Genomic DNA, 22138 nt, shown 5'->3' with positions numbered 1-22138 from the left:
TCTGTTTTAAAGTCAGGCTGGAAAATAATTTAAAGTTGTTAAGTTTAAAACGATGATGCTGTGCACTGCTTAATTTTAGACTCTCAGCATGATTCAGCTAACATTGGCTTTTCAAGCACTCTGGTAGATTGTAATCAGCTTGGCAATGAGTCTCCTGACATGACAGAGAACTCCCTGCAAGGGGATGGTGGAAAATGCCCTTTGTTGGAAAGTGGAAAGCGAACATCCAAGGGCATCTGGTCATATCCCACAGACTAAACAAGGCAGGTCACATTTGAAAGTAGTGCAAAGGAGAAAAGAGGAACATGATCAGCATTTAGGCACAGATCCAAAAAAAACCTCAGGGGCATCAAGTCCGATCAGTGCAACATCTGATTTTTCAGTGCTGGTCTGTCACTATATAAATTGAGAAGAAGTAATAAAATGAGATTCCTCATAAAATGAGATTCCCCAGCATCCAGCTCATGAAACATCAAGTTGGGGAGACAGAGACAAGCAAGAGCCAGCCTTTGAGGTACTGCTGAGGACAAGGATGCATGTTCCCCACCAAACTGCTTGGGAAGTGATGCTTTCGCCCAGTGTGTCAATTAAAGCAACTTATATAGAAAGGAGAGTTTGCCGCAGACCTTGGCTTCCTGTTTTAGACAGACTTTCACAATGAGGTAATTGTAGCACTGGAGTGTGGTGACCCCATGAAGCCATAGCACTGCTGAGCTAAGTAACCCTTTTGCTGTCCCTCAGTACTCCTGCACTGAATGCATCTGTCCTCTTGTCTTCTCTGATGCAGCCCAAAGCCCAAGGCAGTCTGGTTTTGAAGGTCTGTTCTGTACCCTGAGATCTTAGGAAGGACAGCTGGAAGCGATGGCTGTGTGTTGTACAAGGTGTGAAATGTTTCTGTACCTTCTAAAAAATTAACTGGTCAAAGAGACAGAAAAAGTAGCTGATTAAATGAGGGGAAAACTAAAAGGCACATCCAAGCTGTAAGGGCGGAGAAGATGATCTCCTCTGTGCTCGGCTCCAGCAGGAGTTCAGGTTTCCGTGTTGGCGTTACCATAATTTCTCTCCATGACTTCAAGTTAGTCAACAGAGAGTGAATTAAAGACGGTGTGATATTCACAGTCCAATGCTATGGTTATGCAGAGTCACAGAGAGATCCCAGAAACAGCTAATGCGAAGGCTCCTTCTGTGTGCACCAAATAAAAGCAGCACTGAAGGCACCGTCCCTCCTTACTGCAGGGGGCAAAGTAGGAGCCAGGTACCTGGAGCAACTCAGCAACGGATCGCCTCACCTGAGTGGTCTTTGGGCAGCAAAGTGCAGTATCCCCATTTCCTGTCCCGGTCGTAGTTATGTGTTGTTGAACACCTGAAAAGAATTAAAGGTGCAGTTTAGTGCAGCTTTAAACAACCTGGCTGTTTGTACTGAAACTATATGGCCTTCATTCTTTGGCAACCTGGAAATTCATACTTTTTTTCCTAATTAACATCTGTTTCATTCAAAATCTCTTAACACCAGAGGAAAAATATGCTTTTCTTTTTTTTTTTAAAGATGCTCTGCCCCATTTCTCTCAAACAAAATACACATTAAGAATGAGATGTGGAAGCAGGACCTGAGTTCTCCAATGAATCCTCCAGAAAAACCCAACCTTCTTTCTATTTCTAAGATTAGAAAATGAAAGACAGAAATAAAAACCAAAACCAAAGCAAATAAATTATGTCTCCTTTATTCATTACAAAACAAGCAAAACAGGACCCAACCCATTTTTTATGCCTGTGAATTACTTTAATAATCTGTGGAGGCAGGAGACTGTCCGCAGAGGGACTTTTTCCTGGCTTTCAGTGGCAAACATATTTTGCACTCAGTTCCTTTAAAGTATTTCTATTTTTTAACTTGCCAGACTAAATGAGGAAATAACTGACACGGGGGTGATTTCCAAATGCATGGATAAAACAAACCTCTCCTTTTTGCAGAGCAGCGGGCTGAATCCTGCACGCCACACCGCCCATGGGAATCCTACTGAGACAAACTTTGACAACTGTTTATCCGGGCACTTTCCTTGCCCTCATCCGTCTGCTATCGCCAATGCTCATAGCACTCCAAGAAGCATTAAGCTGCTATTCTCCATTTGCAGAGATAGGCTTATAGGCTTCCCCGAGGCCACACAGAGAGTGTGTGCCTGAACTGAGGCTGAACCTTGGAGGTCCACGTTGTGTCCCAGTGCACCGTCCACCAAAACATCCTCCCTAACCAGTTCTAATGCAGCATAATAAATATCAGCTGCCACTACACAGGAAAATGAGTGGCTACATGGCATTGGAGGAAATAGGGGTTTGCTTTATTTAACTTGCCTGATAATCTATTTTTATGTGTGTTTTTGTCATAACTTGAACAGTTGTGTTATCAAATATTTTTTCACCCTAGGATGTCACAAGCTAGGTTGACATTTTATTGTAGATCATGTCTACCATTTTAACTGCCCTCTTTTGCTTCTTAATTAGACACTATGTGGTATTTAAAATGCTTTAATTCCTATGGAGCATCTGAATAGGCCACACATATTAAGTTTGGTGACCTCAATTATATAAGGTGCACAAAAAGAAAGGTGCTTGGTAGGCTAGCGCAGATTAACTTGACACGTTCTTAAAGAGGCTGTTTTCTCACAGGCATTACAGCCTGTGCGAGTCTGCTGGGAGTTAATGGAAATTTCTCTGCGCTCCTTCAGTGGGAAGTGGATTGTGCTTTTTTAAAGGATGACTATTAGGCATGAGGATTAAGGTGAGAAGTAAGTTAAAAGTGGTTCTTGGCAGCTCACTACTTGTGTCACTGTTGGCAAAACCATCGCTGACTGAACACTTCGTCTGTGCCAGCCATGACGGGGAAGGAGTATCCAAACTTTTCTGAGTGACTTAATTATTGATTTAGCAGAGCGATGTTATGCTGAGCGGCATGGCAGAGGCAAATGGAAGAGGCCCCGTGTACTTCTAAAGAATTCAAGCAAACTGATCATTAGTGGGAAAAAACCAATTTATATGCAAATTAATACTCTCTGGAGTCTGTCCAGTAGCAGCCAAGTTCTAAGCAAGTGGAGAAATCAATTTTTCCCTTCTTAAATGTTTTTTGTCATCAGAGACCCTGACAGAGGCTTCTTCCACCAGCTTTCCACAACCCACTGGTCCTCCCACCCAATGCTCTTCACAACCAGTCCCCTCCTTCCCTATCACCTTGCAGTGACTACAAAGAGGTTGGTCCTCCCCTGTGATGCCAGGCTGCCTCCTCAGGGCCAGGCTTCTTGCATGTTCACATAATCCTCTTATATTCTCCGCCATGTATCTCTCACTGTTTGGGAGAAACTCAGAGCATCCTCAAAGCTATTTCGCTAGTCTCTCTCCTTTTCTTTTTAAAATCTTTTCTTTGCTGGGAGGCTTACCAAAAATGTGATGACATTTTGGTCTCACAGGACGTTACCTCCAGCAGCCACACCAACCAAATGGGCTTATTGTATTTTTTTGTGCTACTTGTAAATGGGCCCACTCTCTAAATTTATGAGATAACAAATATCTTTACATCAACCTGTCACATAAAATTGTTAATTAAAAAGTGAAAACTTAAATACACGGATACTTAAATACACGGATACTGAATTAATTACACCAGAAAAGTCCACTATTGGGAATTGATTTAAACAACATTTTAAACTCCTGTGTGGTAAACAACATGGGAATGAATGGACAAAATGGTGTATCACAGATAAGGCCTAACTTGTAGGCAGGATAAATGGAAAGCGGCTATTTTACCCATCAGGAGCATTGGGAGCCTTAATAATTGGACGTTTTGGAGAGCAAGCAAAGGCTCGGGCCAGAGCCAGACTGGTGGAAGGAAAGAGCTCTGCTGTCACGCCTAGTGCTGTCACCATGTTTGAAGCCTGGAGGTTCCCTCAGACCTTTTTAGGTGTTGTCCTGACCACGAGAGATGGCCAGATTTCACCTGACAACACCAGAGCAACCACCACCAGCACCACCAAAATCCAGAGCCTGATGCTTGATGTCTCCTCGCTCACCCCACATGTCCTTCTCCTTTCCAGGACTGGCATAAACTCTCCAGCTTGTAATCCAGTTGGCCAAAAAGCCCTCCTTTGCACTGCTTTCAGTCTGTGGCCAAAGTATCAAATCTTCCTGTTTCCAGAGAAGATGGTAAGATCATGCCTTCTTATACAGACCTAAGCCCACCCTTGCAACCTGGCACAACGAGGATCCACACACCCAGCACTAGAGCACAGGATAAGGCTTCTCCGGGGTCTGAGCCAACACTTTCCACGGCACAGCCAAAATCTGAGCCAAAATCTGCTCCCACTGTTCCCCTTGAGCAGGATCTCGAGGGAACCCATCCCACCACGGAACACAGGGGCATGGCGCTGGCAGCATCCCTGCAGCCACAGCTTGGCTGCAATTCAGACCACCCTCCCCATTTGCTGTCATGGGTGTTCACTGCACCCCCCATTTTGTCTGTCCCTACACTGTTTTGTCTTTCTGGAGGTACCAATGAACTTTAGCAACAGCTCCAGCTATTTTTTTTCTCTTCAACACAAAAGGCAACTTTAAATGACATCTTTAGTACCTGGTAAGATGCCTCTAAACAGGAATTTATCTGTGAAAACAGATTATAATTAAAGGGAAATGCAATACAGGATGCTGTTAAAGGAAGTTTGTTATTTGGATACTGCAATTATTTTGTCTTCTTTCCTGTGTTTTTGATAAATATTTATAAAGATACAACTTGTTTGTTGCTCTCAGAGTAAGTAGGGAGAGGTTTCTGCCATCAGGACTCTGATTTATGTTGAAACATTTAATGTTACAAATGGACAAGGTCATGGTCTGATTGCCTTCCACATTTAGCCCTTTGAATCGACACAGCAGCTTTCATAAATGCGATACCCAGCTTTGTATTAAGATAGACATTGCTCTTAAATGCTTTCTTCAGGAGGACTATCTTTTTATTGAACTTAATATGATGGGCTAGCACACAATATCTGTGTCATAGGTAGTATGAGAAAACGTATAATAAAATTAAAGCCAATTGGAGCAGGCTTTGGCTCACACCATAGAGTCCTGTCTGTAGTCCTGCCTTCCACGTCTGGCTTGAGGACTAGAGACATGGACTCATTAAGTGCATAATCCAGCACTCTCCTGGTCTGGTCTCCTTGCATTTGCCCCCAAAGAGGCAGGTTGCATCTAGCCTCCCATCATCTCCATCCTCACTAGCAGCTCGCGGGCAGGCAGGAGCAGGAAGGACACAAGCCTTGCCCTCGCCTGCTGCCTGCCAGGCCCCTGGGATCAGTTATTCAACATCAGCCCAGCATGGGCTAGTGCCAAGTCACAGAGCAGGTTTCCCAAGTGCAATTCAGGGCTCTTTTCCCGGCATCTCTGTGCCTGAAGTCACACGTGAAATTGCTTTTAGCTTATGAAAGAAGAGTAAACACTGTCCAGAAGGTCAGCCATGGGGTGAAATGGCCTGTCAAAACCAAACAGCTCCAGCCGTCTTCCTCCTCATCTCCCCGCTTGTAAATGCCTTTTTAAAAATTGGAATCATCAGAGCAAGTTGTCCAAGGTCAGCTCTAAAGTGTGCTCTAACCTTGGATCCCATCCATTCACGGGTTTTTCCATTTTTTTCCATTTCTGTGGCCTAACTGGCTAAAATCAAATACACAGAATGTCATGTATTAACAAGATCCATCTTAAGCATTGCGTGAAATTAAGTGGGTCCACCAAAGGTCAAACTCTTTGTGGCTACAGTTCATCAAAGACAGGGTTCAAACTGGAAAATTATACCAGTTCCCTTCCTTTAGTTAAGATATTCTCGAATTCTTGTTTCCTTGAGGCTTTTCTTATCTGGATTGTATCTATGGATGTTGGGGAAATTCGGAAGTGGTCTCCTAGCTGGAAGCTCTATGTCTATTTGTGTAAGAAGGTATGTGTTGTGTTGTTTACGTTACACCAGCACTTACACTTAAAACAGATGTGCCATCAGAAAGATCACATCTTCTTACATCTTAGATCATGAAAAAATTAGACAGTCCAGTATAAAAAATGAGAGTTCTGCCCTGCCTGGGCGAGTAAAATAAACTCTATAAAATATTACCTCCACCCTGGAAACATGCAAGTATCTGCCTTTCACATAGCTCATCTGTGCATATATTTTCACATTACTGGTACCCATGTATTCCCTGCTTTGTTGCCTTTGATTTCTGTTAATACATACCCATTAGATAGGTTTGTCTGCAAAATTAGTCTTGTTTATTCAGTGCTTGCTGCAGTAGGGTTCTCACCTGACAGCCCCTACCCCAAAATGAATAATGAATACTTTTAACAACTTCTCCATATGTAAAAGAATAACCTTTGGCCAAAATAAGGAGATCTGGCCTTAAACACACTAGCAGAATAAATCATTACCCTAAAAGCAGGAGAAATACCTCTCCTGTTAGTACTGCACTGTCCAAAAGGGGCCTGGTGCCAATCTGGAGAGAAATTAGAGATATGGGGGGAAAAAAACCCAAACTTTCCTCAAAAATGAGATGGTCTGTCCTGCAGTACAGGCATGGCCCATACAAATCAAACAATTCGTTAACTGAGTGTCATCTCTTACAGGTGGCTGTATCTCTCCTTTCTCCCTCAGCAGAGCGTTTCTATGGGGTCGTTTCATCAGTCCTGCCCTTTCTGTACAAGCTCTTGCCACCCATATAAGTTGCAATTCCAATATGAAGGCCAAGGAGGAAACTTCTGCAGTTCTTGAGCTTTCCGTGGCCCTGGAGACCCCTCTGAGCACGAGTCTTGACGTGAGGGCCATGACTATACCCAGGAGAACTGCATGGCTTTCCTTCGGCACGACATCAAGCTCAAGTTAATTATTCTAAAAACAAGATTAAAACACTAAAAGGATGACATTTTCATTTGAATGCTGTCTTCATTTATGAGCAATGTTAACTTACCATTTCTTTTGGGACAATAGATTTGATAAACATGAGTGATAAAACCTTCCACCATACCGGAAAGGAAATTTGCATAAATTTCCATCCTCTGTAAGCACTGAAATACAAGAATAAAAACCTCATCATGCAGCTGAAATCCAACCCACAGGTATATATTATATGTTATTATATGAAATTATGAAGATAGATATCTTCAAGTTTTTAGCCGTACTGTGGACGCTGTGTCTCTGCAACCTCTAGTGCGTAAGAAGAGGCTTGAAATCCTACGTAATGACCGAATCAACAAAGATTAATGGGCTCTGTGGTAGAATAAAGATCTCAGATCGTTTCAGCTCAAAATATATTGCAATTTCTGGTACAGCAAATGCCAATTATATTCATTAATTGCAATTATCATTTCTAATTATGTAGTATTGTAATAGCATATTAAATTCATTTCTGAAGTAGTATCCTTTCAGGCTCCATATCACATTGTAACATCTGTTTAAAACAATTAAGGCACCAGACAGTACAAACCGAAATAGAAACAGTCAGGAGAAAGAAGGTTTTAAAGGTTGGGGTTAGACAGATAATTTTGATCATACCACCTTCCCTTTGGGATAAGCAGATTCCTTGCAAGTGGGGAAAAATTGATGGGACCAGTGTCTAAAAAGGGCAAGTTTTATGTCCACCATGTCAGTGAGAGCAGTCTAAGGAAGGCTAGTGGGAGTCTAGCAGAAAAAAATCCTTCAAGACAAGTCTTGAGAATGAGAGAGACTGAAGATACAAAAGACAATGAAGAACTGTCAGAGCTTATTTAACTATTAAACTAAAAGCAATCAGTTTTGAGAGCTGGGAGCATGAATGGGAAGCCAACCATTGCTGTAGGAGAGAAATGGGGCATACAACCGAGCTGGCAGCACAGCGCTTTCCCATTTCTCGGTGACAATGTACGACTGCTCCTTGGCCTGAGCTTACCCCTTCAGTCAGGACTGGGGCTCCTGCACACCCTTACGATATCTGTTAGCCCTCACAAGGCCAGACTCATCGTCTCAAAGAGCTCCTGAGGCCAGTTATTAGCATTATGGAAAAAATAACCCCTCCCTGTGGTCCAAACCGGTTGGAATTATGGTCACTCTTCTCTGTCAATGCAAAATAGCTACTGCCAGTCCCTCTGCTATCCCTTTTTCAAACCTGGTTTTCATTGTCTGAACTAATTAAGCAAATGTTCAGATATTTACCTTCTCTGTCCGATACCTCCCATTATAAGTGCTTAGGAGAGTTGTGAAAATACATCCCCATTCAGAAGACGTATTGCATCCCAAAGGACATAAAAGACCATTCTAAGCTATAAAGGCACCACTAATGGCCCAATTCATGTAATCCGTAACAGCAAAAGCACAAGACAACAAAAGCTTTAAAAAGGGAAGTCCGCAATGTCCACACACAGCCAGGATGTCTGATTGTTTAGGTGCCATCAAAACAAATGCAACCCAGCAAATTGCATGGGGCTCAAACCCTTCTCCCACAGGGAGGTCAAGGGCTGTGGCAAAAATTGAACCTATACATACAAAGTCACAGGGCAGACGCAGCTCTCATTAAAATAAAGGGAGCTGCACATCTACAGCCACACTACATTATGAGTGAATATAAGCCACGCCAGCTCAGACAAACTAAAACCCCATCAGCACCTTCCCATTAATCTGCACCTGAAGGAAAATTACCTGAGATTCCTGAGCTAATCCCAAATTCCCGTCTACACAGAAATTAATATTGGCATAACCATTCCATAATCCTTATTCATGTTGAAACAAAGACAGGCTTACTACTGACTTGCACAGCATGGATACAGACAGGCAGATAGTTCTTACTGTCATGAAACCTATTGGATTTGACTTTGTACCTTGTGGGTGAGTGAACTCATGTTTTGAGCCTCTTCCTGCCCCAGATTTGTAGTGCTACAAAGAGAAAAAAAGAATGTGGATTGGAGACACAAATTCACTCTAGGAACCATCCTACAGAGACAAGCGTGCTTTCCAGGGTGCCCTGAAATTGTGTTTCTCTCAGTGCTTCTGCAAAGATCTCATTATTTGCATGGGATTTTTGCTGCGGCACAGTCCGGTGAAAGAGGGTAAATAAACACTGGCTTGTGAAAGGTCTCTGTTAAACCAGGAGAACCCAGCAAAGCACAAAAAAGGCCGAAGCTCTGCTCCATTATATCTTTCTATTGCCAAGAGACACATCTCCTATTTCTCTCGGCAGGAAGCATATATGCATTCTGGGGCCAGTTCACAGCTACAAATAATATCCCAGCATTTGACTTCTCCTGCCATTTAGCCATATCTCCCAGGGCATTAGTTAAAAAAGCAACCTCTACTTCATTTGAGTTCGCCAATCAGCAGCAAAGAGCACGAGGCTGAGCTGATTTTAAGCCACAGGAAATAATAAAAAATGGTAATACACATAAAGTGCTGCTGCCACCAAAGGTGCTGACAGCTGAACTATAGCAAAATAAAAATATCACAAAAGCAGTTGAGGAAGCAGCACATCATGAATGTGGAACTGGATAGGGGACATAACAAGTAAGGGATAAGACAAAGCTGTTGCTAAGATATACAGGGAGGGCTTGAACAGTTCTGAGGAAGAAACAGTTTTGGCATTCTACACGGACTCTGCCAGCACTGAGCAGTCTCCAACAGCTTCAGCCAGGGCTGGTCTTTTCCTAGGCACCATGAATATTCTTCTCTGCTCCCACCTGCAATGTCTAAGGAGATACTGGACTTCACTGGGACAGTCAGAATTATGGCATCGTTTAAGTGTATCTGAGCTAGTTTTAAACTAGCTAGTGAAAAAAGGCTAATCATAAAGCCACACAACTGGGAGTCCAGGCTGTGGTGCTAGTCCATGGTGGATGCCAGGCCGTGGTTGGGTTTCAGCAAACTAGTGAAGTCAAACCCTCATGGCCATGATCAGCAGTGCTGCAGCTGCCTTGCAGACATACTCCAAAAAAAGACACAAAGCACACAATGAAAACATTAAAGGGCATGGCATGAAAACAGGGAGAGGTTTGAAAAGGAGATGGTTACCTAAGCTGGCATGTTCAGTTACCAGGTAGCAGTGAAGTCTGGTGGGGTAGCACTCTCCTTCCATGCTACTGCAGGTACCTGCTTGTGTCAACACATTTCTGAGATGCATTTTCAAAGTATTTCAATTTTTGTGGTACTTCCTCCCATCCTGTTCTTCCTCCCTTACAAGGCGTGGATGTAAGTAATTTCTTTAAATGCAGATACGTATGGGACCAGCTATCCTACAGGCCTCCCGCTTAGTCAACATTGCTGTGAGCCTTCACCTAGCAAATCCCTATGGTTTTTCATTTCAAGCACGCTTCCTTTCGGTCTGGTCAGTGGCTTCACTCATCCAGCCCCAAGGCAACAGTCTCCTGCCAGCCAGCACATAGGTGATCCACCACTCCAAAACAGAAGAATCAGACTTACCATCCTTGCACAGTCACTGCTCAGAGTCAGAGCCAAGACAAGAGTGAAAGGAGCACAGACTTTCATCTTTCCTCTCCTCTCATGAAGGTTTTGCCTGGCAGAGGGAAACTTCCAGGGCTGGGCTGAAGCGGGAGGGTGAATCAGCAACAAGCTTTCGCAAGGGACTGCGATTTACTTGACTTTAGGGTATTTTAGTTTTCTAAGTAAGCAGAGCTGTTATCGTTGTTAATAATTAATGTCTTTGTGGGTAGATGGGAATGCTATGTAGCGAGATACTCTCCCTAAACCACAGCGAGTGAAGAGTTTACAAAGTGCCTGACCCTCGCAGATGATCACCAGTCTACTCGGCAAGTATTTTAAGAGCACCTCCACAGGAGCTGATCTAATGTTGCTTGTAATCAGAGATGGTATACCATCCAGATGTTTCCCATCTCTTTCCCTTCAGGAGCTAATTAAAAGCATGGTATAGCAATAACAAGGAGCTCCAAGCAAGCCCACTCAGGAGATGACATTACATTGCAAAATATGGACCAGATCAATGCCGATATCAGCCACAAGAATTACTCATTAACAATGGTTACCTGCCCAGCTGTGACTTACCACAGCAGCCTTTCATCAACAGACTGGGAAAATTAAAAAGAAAGAAAATAGACATTACTCTGACAAAACGTTTTGTGTACCAAAAAGCTCCTTTCTGCAGCCGCCTGAGCAAAGCCTTCTCTGTCTTGTAAATGCTTGGCTGAGATAGATAGCTGCACTGCAGAAGCATTTCTAATAGGGATGTGGAGGGTAGTGCTAAAACTGAGATTTCACCAGTGGAGTCTGTTTCAGCCCCACCTTGCCCCACAACCAAAATCCACAGGTTTGGCTGGTACAAATGTGTCTTTGCTTGAGGCTTTTGCCAGCTATGTCCTGTCAATCAGGGACCGCACCTCTTCACACCCAAAAGCCCCACAGCCACAACAACACAAAGAATACCATAGTCCCTGCTAAAGTTGTGCTCTACCATTTGAAGTTTCAACAGCGCAGCTATGTGCTGGTGAATTTTGTGGATGTTTTGGGTTTTTTGTTTTGTTTTTTTTTTACCGCAACAAGACCATGGCAGTAGGGCCCAGCGGTGCAGTGGAGCTACCCCAGCACAATTTTGCCATGATGGTTTATAACGTTGGAGGGGATTTCCACTGGCTGTGCTGTCACACTGCTGTGTGAGTCGTCACAGTAATAGCTCTTGTTAGTACAATTATGCCTATATAGGTTTATGGGCAAAACTTACCTACTGTCAGCAAGGCATGGAACAGCAGGAACCAGGCAAATTTGGAATTTTCTTCCCAAAATCCAGCAAAGAGCAAACAAGCAGAAAAAAAATATTTGCCTCTATGCGTTGGTTTTTGCCTGAAGATTTGAAGTAAATAAAGGTTCAGAACAGACTTGGGGAACAGATATGTCTTATTTTCACTCATTTCAAACATGGAAATAGGATGTACAGACAGTCTGATCTGCCTGGGGACTCCTGGCAAAGCTGGAACATAGATTTCTACTTCCTATCCTCATTCTTGACTTTGGCCATCAGGCTTCAAAATAGTAATGCCTATACAATGGCTTGCAGACATCTGCTTACCATCCAGGCTACTGAAATTGTGCAAAAAAGGCAAAAAAAGCTATTAGCTGCTATTCCATCCAGAGTTCCCAAAAGCTCTGCAGAAAGAGGGGAGCGGGGGCGGAAGGACTGGACAGCGAGGGGAGGAGGAAGATACTTCTTTGAATCTGCAGAAATACCCTCTTCCACCCATTTCCAGAATAAAAACCATCCACTTCCAGGACCAGAAACATTGTGTTTCTGTGGTGACCAAGGCAGGCTGTAGGAAAGCATTTTCCCATACCTAAAAGTAAGAAAGAAGAAAAGCAAGAGTGTATTCTGTGTGTCTGCTCCTGGTTGCTGTAGTGCATATGCATTGAACTACAAGCAAGAGTTGCAGAGTGTCTTTCTGGGGAGTCACAACTCTAAGCTTTTAGCTCAAACTGATTCCTCAACATAAGAAAAAGGAAGAAGCACCAACACCGGGAGCCACTTCAGCTGATAGGACGGTGCTGGCAGAAAGCAAAAGGAAAAGACATCAAAGCCAGGAGTTGCAACAGCTGCCAGAGAAGCACCACCATGTAATGGGAATTACCCCTGAGTAAGGTCTGAATAACGACCGAACAGTGATTTCAGGGTTCAGACAGATATGAATCATTAAAAAACCCTAACTACTACATGTACGCTGCCTGCATTGGTTCAGCAGAGAGGTGTCCGAACAGGTCTTACAGCCATAGAGAAAAGGCAGAATTTAAGGTGTGTTTTTTTGTAAATTATGTTAAATGATCAGGGACTTTTTCATCTATTTATAACCAGAAGAAAGTCTGCCTGCCTTCGTCAGGCTTTTCCTAGAATCAGTAAAAATTAAGTATACCATATATGTTTTGGAGAAACATTGCATCTCATTGGCAAGAAACTACTCAGAAAACTGAAGATTCAGTTTTGATACTGAATTCTTATAAACCTCACAGGGCTTTGGGCACCTGGGAGTTCATAAGGGTGAAGAATAAGGTCTTGGCTACAGATATTTGTGTGTCATCATGTGAAGCTTTTGGCCATGAGCAGCACAAGAAGTGTGCATGGCGGCACAGTGTGGGAACAAACCTGGGGAAAGAGAGGTGAGACACATGAATCCCTTACACTGCTCCGGTTTTATGCCATTCCAGAGAGAACCATCCAGCAGCACGGTCCTGGGTGAGCTGGGAATGACCCCAAAGGCAGAGAGGCACCAAGCAGGGCGGTCATCCCTTCCCCTAACACATGTTCACGTCTGACTCTGCAGGCTCTCCATTGAGAATCCAGATGCACAGAGCTTCCAATGTGCAGATAATAAAAATAGGGAAAAAATCAGCAGCACAGAGCTTAGGGATTTTCAGCAAGCATAATCTTTTTTATTTACTCATGTACACCAGTGCTGCAATCACTGGTGCTCAGACAGTTTACGGGAATCGCACCTGACCTCAGGAACGGACAAACCGGAGATGAAGGCAGAACCAGTGCACACAGCCAGCCACCTCCTCCGCAAGCAGAGTGTCGAATGGTCGACCTGCAGCAGCCCTCTGCCAAAGACCAAAGAGCCACTCTCGCGTTCAGATATCACCAGACTACACGTTGTTAAGCCCTCTGGGGATGCCTACCGTGAGAGAAATGTCTTCTGTGGTAGGGAGGAGATGCTGTTTGGTTTGTATCGCTGCAGCTGAGAACCCACCAGCCTGCAAGACCCGGGGCACCATGCCAAAACCCCATGGGTCAGGCTGATGAGCCCACAGAGCTGTTCTCCTTAACCTTCTCAAATCAATTAAGCTATGACTCATTATTTGCAGCATACTGAAGGAAACTTTCCATAAAGGGAGAAAACAGTCAGGTATGTATGAAGCAAATACCATAACAACAATGAGAAAAATAATTAAGATACAGGAAACAATGCATATGGCATTCAAGATAAAGTCCCTAGCATTAGATTTTAGACTTCATTTAGCATCTATTTCAAATGAGGCTCTGTAAAACACTAAATAAATAATATAAATAAATATAAATATAAATATAAATGCAAATGTAAATGTAAATGTAAATAAATGTAAATGTAAATGTAAATGTAAATGTAAATGTAAATGTAAATATAAATATAAATATAAATATAAATATAAATATAAATATAAATATAAATATAAATATAAATATGTGTGTGTGTGTATAAAAGAGAGGAAATCTGGAAACAGGAGCTAGGAGAAAGACCTGGCTTTACGGTGACAGAATATTTGGCAGCTCTAGGGCCTGGACCCTGTATTGCAGCTCATCCCACCAGTGAAACTGCAGCTAGAGTCTGGTTCTTGTTTTCTAAGAAAATTCCATTTTCCTTTTAAAGAAAGGCATATTCTGATTCTTAACTTTGCTGCACATAATACTGAACATTTCCTGTGGAGTGCACATAATCCAAATGCATTTAGAGCCAGATTCTGCTACTGCTGAAGTCAATGAAAGGTTTCAAAAAAAGCCTAGGAACTCTTTATTGTGTTTGCAGGCTGTAATCCTTCTGTATCAAAGGCTAAAATCCCTCAGTTTCAGCATTTTTCCCTTAATATTGACATCATCATGGGAAAATGAAAAGGCAAATAAACACACAATAAATGAGCAGAAAGAGACAGAAATCCTTGCTGCAGGGGGTATAGCACATACTGATAATGCTGCCTCATACGTCTGCCTTGTCCTCACTTCCCACACTGCAATGTTTATTATTTCTTTAAATTTAACAATAATTAAGAAAAGCCCAGGCTGAGCCCAGACTCTGAACTACTTATTAATAATGAAACAGTATTAACAACCATCTTAAATCATTAAACAGTAACAAAAAGTAAATTAACTGAGTCAGCCACCAATATGAAATAATAAAATTGATTTGGTTTTTTTTCATCAATTAGTTCACTAGACATAAGTGGAAAAGACAAGTTCAAACACACACGCATCTGTTTGCATTCATTCCTGTGTACCAGCTACCAAGCTACTGGGGAGGGTTATCCCACAACTGCAAGCTCATCAGTGTACTCCATTTTTACATTATTTCTTGACCAATATAAATGTTTCTGAGAAATCTACCGCTCAGCTACTGCAAAATGGAAGAAAAATTATAATCTTTTCTAATGACTGATTCCCCCATGTATTTTTGCAAACTTCTATGCTTTTTCATAGTAATAAGGTTTTCTTCTTTGAAACCCGGGTTCTTCACCCCTGCTGAAGGTAGCACATGGCAGCCAGCTAAGGGGGCAGTGTTGCCTCCTGAGATGATCTGATGTCCAGGCTTTAGGCGACACTGTTGTTACGAAGCCCAAAGCTAGCTTCCTGGATGAGGAGACAGTTGCAGGCTACGGCGTTGTTGGCACAAAGAACTAGTGCTAGATCTAAAGCCTCTGCAAGTGTGCTGTGTCCAAGATGTTTATACAACCTGATGAGTGCATGTGAATTGGAAGTAATTAGAAGTATTTCTAGCATGAAAAATACAACTTTAAATTTGCCTTTCAAGGAGGGTAGGATGCAAGCAATCACGTGTGGCAATTCTGCTCCTGGTGTACTAGCAAGGGACTCAGTGCTGACGTGGGACTGGCATACAAACCCTCCCGACTCTCTTTTCTTTTCCTCTGGGGGACCTGCAAACCATGCTGCAGACCTTAGTGTCACTGTCAGATGGGTTTCCCTTCATCTCTGTTGCTTGAAATCATTCCCATCCCCTGGTCCTGGGAGCCGTTAACAAAATTCAGCTGTCCCCGTTACGTAATGAATATCCCAGTCACCAGAACTGAGGCTAATACTCACGGGCTCCAAGTCTAGTGACTTTTTAAAGATTTTAAAATAAGGTAATGCAGCAACACTGGGAGCACGTGAGGGAGCCTTCCCCTTCCCTCTAACACCTACTGCTCAGGGCTGCCCCAAACGCAGGAGGGCGTGGGTCAGACCTGCCTCGGGAAATGGTGCAACCTCAATCTGGTCGCTCACATCCAAAACCAACATCTTCACTGTTAGGCAAGAAGTGAGCCTCCACCTCCTCTTCTCTGTTCTGGAGTGGTGCCTAGAGAAAAGCCATTGCGCTCCTCTTGCTAACGCCTCATGCAAAGGAAGAAAGCTGAAATCACGTCACTTGTTTGCTTATTTCAGCAAAAAAAAGAAAAGCTTTGGCTCAAATCAAACTGAAAAGTTGAGTTATTCACAAGGACCTTAAACAGTGTAGCACCCAGCTTTCCACATAACCACATTGCAACTGCAAACACCTCTGGGTGTCACCCCCTCCTCTCCCTGAGAGCTTCAGAAACCCCAGGGAAAAAAATAGACACGGTTTTGGCTTTCTGAGAGGACTGGAGTCCCGGTTCATCCTCTCCTGCACTAGATTTTGCTGGTAACATTTGCAGTCCCCAAGCCATGCATAACCTCTGCCACACCATAACAGAGCAAAGAAATCCTTTTACAAACCATCCTCCCCTCTCCTCGAGGCAGCGAGGCTGGTAAAAGCGCAGCTGCAAAAGGCTGGTTGCTGGGCAGCTGGGATCCAGCAAACATGGATTTGGCACTGCTGCACTTTAGCAGATAATCCTGGGACAGAAAGATACGCCTTCACCCAAATGTTTACTCCTCCTCACTCCTCTCACCTCCCACGCTCCTCCAGCACCTCTAGCAGCTCTCCTGGCTTCCCTCACCCGTGAGCTCACAGCTCTGGGGTTTTCTGCATTGATTTCCTTTCTCTTCTCTCCAGGGACTGAAACTGTTCTCAAACCGATCATATTTTTTTCATCTCACTCCCTCACCTCCCTCATCCCTCACTGACATGCTGCCTGTGGATGTCCCATCCTGGACCATGACCTTGCCAGCAGCCTGCACTGCCTCCCCAGCACACGGCAGCGGAGTGAACATCTTCCTTCCATGCACGAGCCGATCTCATTGCATTATCAGTTCTTCCTCTCGCCTCTGCCTTCTTCAGGGCTTGGGGCACTCCTTTGGCAGCTCTGCAGACCTTCACGCTACCATCACAGCTCCCCATGGAGATGGACCTGCCCCTGGACTCCTGAATTTTCTCCCATGGTTCCTCCAGTTGGCGTTGGCATGTTTTCATTAAACATCACTCTTCACCAAACCCCACATCTGCCACTTCTACCCCTTATCTCACTGCCGCCCCGCAGACATGGCCTCTTTGGTCTTGCTCTCCACTAGCATCTTCCCTTCCCCCACCGCCTGGTCAGAGCTCAGAGCTATACCTACCTTCAGCTAAAAGTATCAATCAATCGGACCTTGTGAGTCCCTGCCCAGTCAGAGGGTTCTTGTATTCATGTCCCTTCCCTAGCCCAGAGCTTCGCAGCCTTTCCTCATCACCTGCATCTGGCAGGAGCAGGCACGAGACCCTCGGCCGCGCAGCACCCAGAAGGTGCAGCCTTTCAAACGGGCTCTCTGCAGCAGCAGCAAGCACCCGGGGCATGCCCTCCTCTGGTTTCAGCACTCCTAGGAAGACTGTCCCCATTTTTTTGTACTTGCCCTGCAGCTGTAGCCCCGTTTCATCCATTCCCACACCAGTCTCTCCTGCTAACATTTACTTTCCCAAAGAGGCATATAACATACTGATCAGGCTGCAACTCTGTGAGCACGATCTCCTGGATCCTTTTTCCCATTGGCATGGGTGGCTTTGCCTTGGCAGGATGCGGTATCAGACAATATTGCCTGCGATTTCTCTCTTTTCGGTTGATCACCTTTGTGTGCAGTGATTTTGTAATGGCTTCATGCTTTCTTCTCTGTGAAATCACATTTTTAGCCAGATTCAGCTACTGCAGTTGCAGGTATATATTTAAAAAACCTTTACCTGCAGCTGTGCTTACAAATGTTTCTTTAATGCATCCAAAAAACTTTAGTTCTGATCTGAAAAAATCAAATCATATAAAAGTAGCAATGGAAGAGCTGGGCTTGAGTTGCAGAAAGAAAACCAGACTGTGATTTTATACCCCTAATCACACAAATCTGTGAGTGATTTAAGGCTTTGCTACAAGCCACAATATATGGAACTTTTGTTTATATACCCCAGCTATGGATCTAGTTGCAAAAACTCGCCAAGATTTTAGAAGTCCATTTCAAGATGATACTTAGTTCTGTTCATACACCCAGATGTCATGACATACCTAAAATACTATGCCTGCAACCAGTCTGGGATGTGTTTGCATGAAGAGACTGTTCCTCCTACTGTATATGAATAAGAGTGGAAAGTAGGTAACTGTATTTTTCAAGGAGTTTGATATAAACCTTTGCCTATAACCCTGGCTGAAACAGTAGGCCCATATACAGAGGCGTATGATTTTTTTTTAGCCGTGTACTCACTGAAAACTGACAAGAAGAGGTGTAGAGGCACCCACCTTCCACCGATGCCAACCCATTTAGGTAACTTCAGCACAGGCTGATTTGCAATTGTTAGGCACGTACATTTTTAGCTGTGCTCAAATTCCTGCTATTCCACCCACTTTCTTCATTAGCATATTAGACGCCCCCATGGCATACTTTAAAATGGTCTATAAGTCAGGCATGTGTGAGGGAAGGTGGCTCCACTGCTGCAGCTGAAGGCAGATGAAGCCTTCCCTTTCGAAGTGGGAAAGAGCACTAACGTGGAAGAGACAGCCCCACGGGAAGGATGCCAGCCCCACAGCCTGCCTCAGCTTTGGGTTATTTCCCACGGCAGGGTGGAGAGCAGTGTTCACAAACAGTGTTCTAATTATTCTGATTGCAGCCCTAATAATATCCTGTATGGAAACCTGTATCATTTATAATTTTTTCCATATATATATGTATGGAAACCACATGTCTTATTAAACATTCCCTTTCTGCTTTGCAGATAACTCATATGCCAAGGGTTGAAGTGCCAGGTGGCCCCTGTTGATCAGCCTTTTGGCCGTGGTGACCAGGGGAAGCCTCACAATGAGGTGCCCTGCGCTAAATCTGCGCCCTGTGCAGGGAGCACTCCTGTCACACAGTGTCACTGCGGCAGCTGCCCAGGGCCAGCAGGGTTTTGCACTGGACACTGGATTTTGCAGTGTCATCATAAGGATACTCTCCTTGGATTTATCAATCTGTATTTTCAACCTGTTAATCTGGCATAGTGTTTGCCTAGGCTTTCTTGGGTTTTTGCATTACAAATCTGGTGGCAAACGTCTAAGGGACTGTCCCCAGAGGGTATTTCTAACCTTTCCCCATGGGCAGGTGTCATTCCATTCAAGCAGTCGGCTGTTAGGACAGCAATAAATTGCAATTTCTTTCCCCATCAGACACAAATCTCCTTTATCCCTTTTCCCCTCCTGCCTCCTACTCCCACTGCCTTTCTCCCCGGGTTCTGCCCTCCGTCTCCCTGCTGCCGAGCGCTTCTTCCTAGGCAGGAGCCCGACCCTTGGACATCAGTCCTACGCCTCGGGGTGCGTTTGGGAGAGTGGGTAAACATAAGGGGTAGGCAGAGAGATAAGCTTGCCTCCTGGAGGGAGGGAGATGGGTGCCCCTCAACCAGGGCTCCTCTCTCACTGCATACAGAAGCCCCGCTACTCACGGCCTCCTCTTCTCCATTAGCTCCCTCTGCTCTCGCCTGTCCGCAGTCTCATCCTGTTGGAGACTGCTGCACAGTTTTGTCACCAAATCAACAGGGATTCTGTCCCTAACAAAACCTAAAGGGCCTTTTTCCCATAATCCCCAAAGTAAGGCAGGCAGAGGTGTACCAAGAAGAAACTGGGGTCCCTCCTGGTGAGCAGCCCTCTCCCCGCTGCACAAATCTGACCTCAGAAGTTATTTGTGAACCACTTGCTGCCTCACTGCTGGCCTCAAGAACAGGCTTAGGCTAAAGATTTCATAACCTGGCCAATACCCTCTCTGTATTTCCTTCTCTCTCTTTCCCCCCCCTCATTTCCCTGTACCTCCAGTGCCACTCCTTGTAATTGCTGCAGAAATGTAATTGCTGCTCTGTGTAATTGCTGCAGAAACAATCTGAGCTGTCATTGACTTACATTGTTCACACATCAGGAGAAACTGGCAGATCAGAGTCACCCCACCTAGCTTCAGGGACCTGCTGCATATGTATTTACATCTGAGATAGGTATCAAGGCTTCCAGCCTAAGCAACGGAGACCTAGAAAATGCAGAAGAGCGAAATTTAAGGTACGAGTCACCTGTCCAAAAGTATGTTTCAACTCAAGGATGAAACAAATGATTCTTTATATCCATGGACAGTACTAACTATATCTCTAACAAATATGTAGAGTAACACCCGTGTTTAGGATACAAAGGCAGCTTTGGAGTAGACACCTAAAGTTAGGCACGAAGATCACAGCCAGGATCACCTAAAGGAGAAATCGTGACTTTCAGATCAGCTTTGTTAAGTCTGTTTTGAATTAAACTGGACTTCTTTTGCTCACACAAGGCCCCATCCTGTTAACTACGCGGTTGCCCAGCAAGGAAAATTACATCTCACGGCACCGCAGAGTGGGTCCTTTCATGGTATAAGCTAATGTCATTGCAATGAATGGCAGCAAAATCTCATACCTCTGTATCTGTCCCTTTCCCACAAGAGCATAAAACAAACAGGCAAGACGCAATGGGACAACCAGCATTCTCCAGGAGATGGAGGTGGTGTAAGTCCGATGGCGCGTGCTTAGCCATCCAGCACCTTCCAACAGGAAGATGAACATCTGCCTGTTTGTGCCTTCACCCTCTCGCCAGGGAGTGAAGTTGCAGCATGTGTTGTTCTGGATTCTCTAATACACACGCACACACGTTTTATTCAACGCCCAAATGAGCAAGGACAAGGTCAGAGATATGTGCCCACCATCACCGATTATCTCCTGGTTGCAAACAAGTTTCAGCTAACTGCTTTGCATACAGGGGGCTGATCTCAGCCTGGCTTCATCTTGGCCATAGTATTGACTCTGGAAATTTTTAAAGCATGGAAGAGGTTGAAGTTACATAGATAATTGTTGGTATTTGAGTTCATGTTGTTGGTATACTGGCAAATACTGGCAAATAATTACTGAAAAGGATGCTTGTGCAAGTCTATAAAGGAGCGAGAATAGTAATTAAGGGGTAGTTTCCCCTCATCACACGGTTTCATCTTTCCAGGAGAGACTCGAATTGTTAAGAAAGACCCCAGTTATCTCTCACAGAAAGAGGGAGAGGCATTAGTTTCATTTTTGTGCCCTAATTTAAGATTATGCCACTCCAAGAGGATTAGCTTTAATTAGATTAACTTCTAGCTGGCCTTTCATTTCTTTATCAGCCTGCTCTGGAATTGAGGCTTGAAGCTGTACAATAACTAAGTTATATACCATTTTGAGATTGTGAGCAGATCTTTGCAGGTAGAGAATGAGAACAAGGTATAGGTTGGTGCATCCTGGCAAAGCAGACACAAGGTATTTAAGAATACACTTCCCAAACTTGGACTTCAGGGCCTTCTCCAGTGAGGTAGGTGAGCGGTCTTTACAGTACTCACCCTGCAGCTTGATGCAGGCTATGGGGGCTTGGAAATGCTCTAGTGGCTTTGCAGCTCTGTGTACCTGCAGGAGTGGGCTTCAGCATCATCGCTGGAAACTGGTACAAGATTATTGTGGGGAGTACTACAGTGTCGGCATGGAATTGGAAGAGTTACGTTTCATCCCGTTCCCATCCATTGTTATTTTTCTACTATTGGCACTCAAACTTCTGCATTGCCCCTTGCCCTGGCACAGAGTGTTCAAAGCACAAGCAAAGAGGATGGTGAATGAGAAGGAAAGCATTTAAGGAGCATCGTGTGACGGATTCAGGTTGGTGTACACGGACACTGATCTATTGGGGCCCCCAGTTTGTGCCACCCTTGCTCTCTGGTAGACAGAGCATTTCTACGTTTTGGCAGTGCCTGCTGCAAGGGCAGAGCAGTTCTGGTGCGTCTGTCCACTCGGAAACCACAGAGCTAGACAAGCCACCAAGACTGTGTAGAAGGGAAGCCAGAGAAGGATTACACTGTACCTGGAAAACATTCAGCTACTGCCTTACCTCAGGTTTGCAATCCCTTTGTGTTGCTAGAATACAGCAAAAGGAATTAATTAAAGGCTAAAAACCTAACCCACTATTATTAAATTCCAG

At 44.2% G+C, this 22138-nt stretch overlaps 1 protein-coding gene across 1 annotated transcript in view; it reads right to left on the bottom strand.

Annotated features, from left to right (window-relative positions):
* The window catches only part of HGFAC (HGF activator), a 42136-nt gene extending 31617 nt beyond the window's left edge, over positions 1-10519 (bottom strand). The window contains exons 1-4 of the mRNA XM_072862744.1: positions 10454-10519; positions 8863-8917; positions 6981-7077; positions 1290-1363 (exon numbers count right to left, since the gene is read on the bottom strand). Of these exons, the coding sequence (XP_072718845.1) occupies positions 1290-1363; positions 6981-7077; positions 8863-8917; positions 10454-10519 (292 nt within the window). The remainder of the gene's footprint in view (positions 1-1289; positions 1364-6980; positions 7078-8862; positions 8918-10453) is intronic.
* Positions 10520-22138: the final 11619 nt, after the last annotated feature.

Source organism: Ciconia boyciana, chromosome 5 (genome assembly GCF_034638445.1).
Source record: "Ciconia boyciana chromosome 5, ASM3463844v1, whole genome shotgun sequence".
Classification (NCBI taxonomy): Eukaryota; Metazoa; Chordata; class Aves; order Ciconiiformes; family Ciconiidae; genus Ciconia; species Ciconia boyciana.
The sequence above is the reverse complement of the archived record's forward strand: the minus strand, read 5'-3'. Positions and strand labels throughout refer to the sequence as shown.